Source organism: Odontomachus brunneus, unplaced genomic scaffold (assembly GCF_010583005.1).
Source record: "Odontomachus brunneus isolate Ranch 3 - 2012 unplaced genomic scaffold, Obru_v1 Obru_scaffold_169, whole genome shotgun sequence".
Classification (NCBI taxonomy): Eukaryota; Metazoa; Arthropoda; class Insecta; order Hymenoptera; family Formicidae; genus Odontomachus; species Odontomachus brunneus.
The window spans coordinates 80598-83900 of record NW_022639619.1 but is presented as its reverse complement, the minus strand read 5'-3'; the positions used below and the strand labels follow the sequence as shown (position 1 = coordinate 83900).

At 45.4% G+C, this 3303-nt stretch overlaps 1 protein-coding gene across 5 annotated transcripts in view; it reads left to right on the top strand.

Moving 5' to 3' along the window:
• Positions 1-3303, top strand: part of LOC116851241 (cytoplasmic polyadenylation element-binding protein 1) — a 9057-nt gene that overhangs the window by 1443 nt on the left and 4311 nt on the right. For 3 of the 5 annotated variants that reach the window (XM_032830490.1, XM_032830489.1, XM_032830485.1), the window contains exons 2-3: positions 1313-1634; positions 2051-2211. In XM_032830490.1, coding sequence (XP_032686381.1) covers positions 1313-1634; positions 2051-2211 — 483 coding nt within the window. Of the gene's footprint in view, positions 1-212; positions 234-719; positions 941-1312; positions 1635-2050; positions 2212-3303 lie in introns of those variants that run through there. The other 2 variants (XM_032830488.1, XM_032830486.1) reach the window with 2 other exon arrangements.

Genomic DNA, 3303 nt, shown 5'->3' with positions numbered 1-3303 from the left:
CTCTCTCTCTCTCTCTCTCTCTCTCTCTCTCTCTCTCTCTCTCTCTCTCTCTCTCTCTCTCCCTTTCTCTCCTCCTCTTTTTTCTATTTTTATTTTCATCATATTATTACTCTCGCTATCATCAAAATTGTAAACACTGCATTCATCGTCGTCGTTAATATTAACCAACGCTATTACTGTGCATATGCGATGTTACAGCGTAATCGAAGTGGCTAATCGCCTCGACGAAAACGGTAGGAGAGTGCAAGACATTGTGTCCGTGTTTTCGCGAAATATTTTTCCCAATGGCGGATCAAGCACGGCACCGTTCCACGTTCCTATCGTGCGTACTTGTCTCCGACCGATAAATGTACTTGTTCATACAGCTTCTCGATCATTTTGCTCGCGAGACTCCAAAAATCGTCGCGCGACAGCGGCCAAAGCGACGAAGGAGAACCTCGCGCGCGGTCCTCTTGTGCGAGACCGAAAGGGGTTCCTCGCGAAGATTCCGCACGTCACACGTGACGTAAACACCGGGACGGTACGATCATCGCGTGTACAACGCGTGTCGCCGCGAACGGTAGTTACCAGCGGAATTTGCGTCCAAAAGTAAATTCCGGGAAAGCCGTGGAATGTGTTCCGATACGCCTGGTGTTCCTGAAGAATTTTTTTTTTTTTCTCTCGCGAATTCCAAACGCGGGGCCCAGGAGCGCGTAACGTCCTTCAAGCCCTGTTTGTACGATGCTGTTCGCGCGCAGTACGTCCGCGTCGTTCATAACGTTAGGAGCTGATAAGGAGCGTGCGTCGTGTCCGCGGTCGCGAAACACGGCGCGATTTCGAAGTAATTTCGAAGTGGAACTCTTTCTCTCTCTCTCTCTCTCCCTCCCTCTTTCAACGAGACGACGCGATCGGGAAATACAGAAGAAAATACGGAATAACGTGGTCGCTTAAACGAGCCGAGGTAATTACCCAAATTGCCGGTAGATTCGTGATTAAGCGAGATCACTTGAAGCACCTCTCGGTCTTAGTCGCGTTATAAAGTGATACACGAATTACGTTTTGCCGTAAGAGTAATGTATCGCGTGTTTGTACCGCGGTACATTCTATATTGTGAACGACGAAATCGTTCTCTCTTTCGCTGTTAGGAAGCATCCGCGTCGCTCGTGTAACTCGGGAAAGATCAGCCTGCCTCGACGATTTTGCCGGGGTGGGAGCCGGTCAAAATTGTTTCGCAAATATCGTCCTCGCGACGCATTCGCGTGTGTGTGCACGCGTGTGGAAATACTTTCGTCGAGAGAAGTCGGACTAATTGGCGAATGTCATGATTTTGCAGTCAGACTCTTCGCTGGCAAGCGAGGAGAACGACAGGGCGAACCTCGGATTCGATCGGGGCGCATCGATGAATCACCCGGAGCCGATTCATCATCAAGACACGATGCAGAATCGAGAGCGGAGCAAGCTGTTGCTGCGGAAACTCAACCAGAACCGCGAGCGGGAGCGCGGAAAGGAGCGCGATCAGGAGCGCGAGAGACTGCATCAATTGCAGTCGATCGGCAATTTACTGTTGGACCTACCACCGCCGCCCACGCATCTCTCCAGTTACTCCCAGGAAGCCTCCTCATCACAATCCGACAAGAACGTTAACAATACTGACAGTAAGCGACATATTCTCATTTAATCCTCAATACACCGTCAGGGTCTGATTGGATCCAATTTTAGTTGTTGAATTTTTATTTTGAGCAATTCTAATTATAAGGATTATATTTATAAGTATTTACAAGGATTGACGTTTCATGTAACTTTTGTTCTTTCTCAAAGAACTTTCAAAAAACAGGACAGTTTTTCTTATTTGTTTCAATAGAATAAAATTAATTCTGTTATCATTATCTAATTATTATTTTATTTAATTATTATATAGTACGAGATACACCGAAACATTATTTCTACTCGCTTGTTTAGTTCTAGCGTAGCTAGAATAAATACGATTATATTAAATATATTTCTTTCGTTTTTTTACAATCGTTTTCTTCTCTTTCCACTAATCATCGCTTTTTTTCTGTTTCTTCTTCAGGTGATAGCGCGATTTCGGATATGTTTGGATTGGGTTTGCCTCGAGGATCGTTGATGGGAAACCAATCGGCAGCGGTCGGCTCTCCGAGTTACCGCAATAATTATCAGTATTATGGCCACGCGCAGGGATCATTCTCTCAACAGCAACAGCAACAACATGAGGTAAAATCGTGTGCAAACGACATTCAAGATTGTCGGCGAATTTTGTTAGAATTTCGTTAGAAACCAGGAGGAGGATTTGCATTAAATACGTTTGTACGACCACAATGCGCTTGTTCGATCGTTTGAATAACGAGTTGGAAAAGTAGTGTGATATTATAGAACAGATATTTAACGCGGCTTTTATTACGAATACCGGATAGTAGCGGTAAAGTAGGTGGATCAGTAGGTGTCAGCACGGCTGGCGCATAGCGATAAGGTCATTGTCGCGAGATACAAAGTGGCGATATGAAAATCCCGTTTCACTATTCGAAATGATGTGGTGCACGATGATTAACAATGCGCTCGTGGGTCTTCATAAAGAAGATCGTACTGTCCGTATTTACTCGCGCGAATGCTCCTCGATATGAAGTGAAACGCGTCCGACACGAGAATGACTCGATGAAAGGCTGTTATAATAGCACCGGCGAGTTGTAAATGTTGCGTACAGAGCGGCAATAAAGATGACAAACGTAACATAAAGCGTATCGCCGAAGGTACTTATCACACGCGGGCGACGCAATAACACCGGAACAATGTTCATTCTCGTTGGAATTACTCCAACTGCTCTGTTTCATCCGTCCCGCGACCTCTTGCGCAATCGTTTGATTGTGTCGGAAATCTCAGTTGGAAAAAGAGGGACGATTGATCTCGTGATCTAAAGTATCCCGCTTTAATTAGCGAAACCCAAAATTCACGACGGACCGTCGATGAGGCCCCGAATACAATGTGTCAGAAGTGATGAATAATGCGTTAGGTAGAACCTCTATAGCTGCGAATTCATTGATCCGAGCCAAAACGACTCTGTTAGAACGCACGTCGTTTTTCTTCGCTTTAACCCGGACCGACGCGAATTTCACTGTCGTTTCAAAAGATCGCACGCACTCCAGTTATCGCGTGATATTGCATTTCAATTTGGATGTACTCCAAATTCGAAATATACAATGTACGCGGTGAGAACTCTGTTTCGATTGTTGTACATAGTTTCGTGTCCCTCTCTTTATTTCTCTCTCTCTCTCTCTCTCTCTCTCTCTCTCTCTCTCTCTCTCTCTCTCT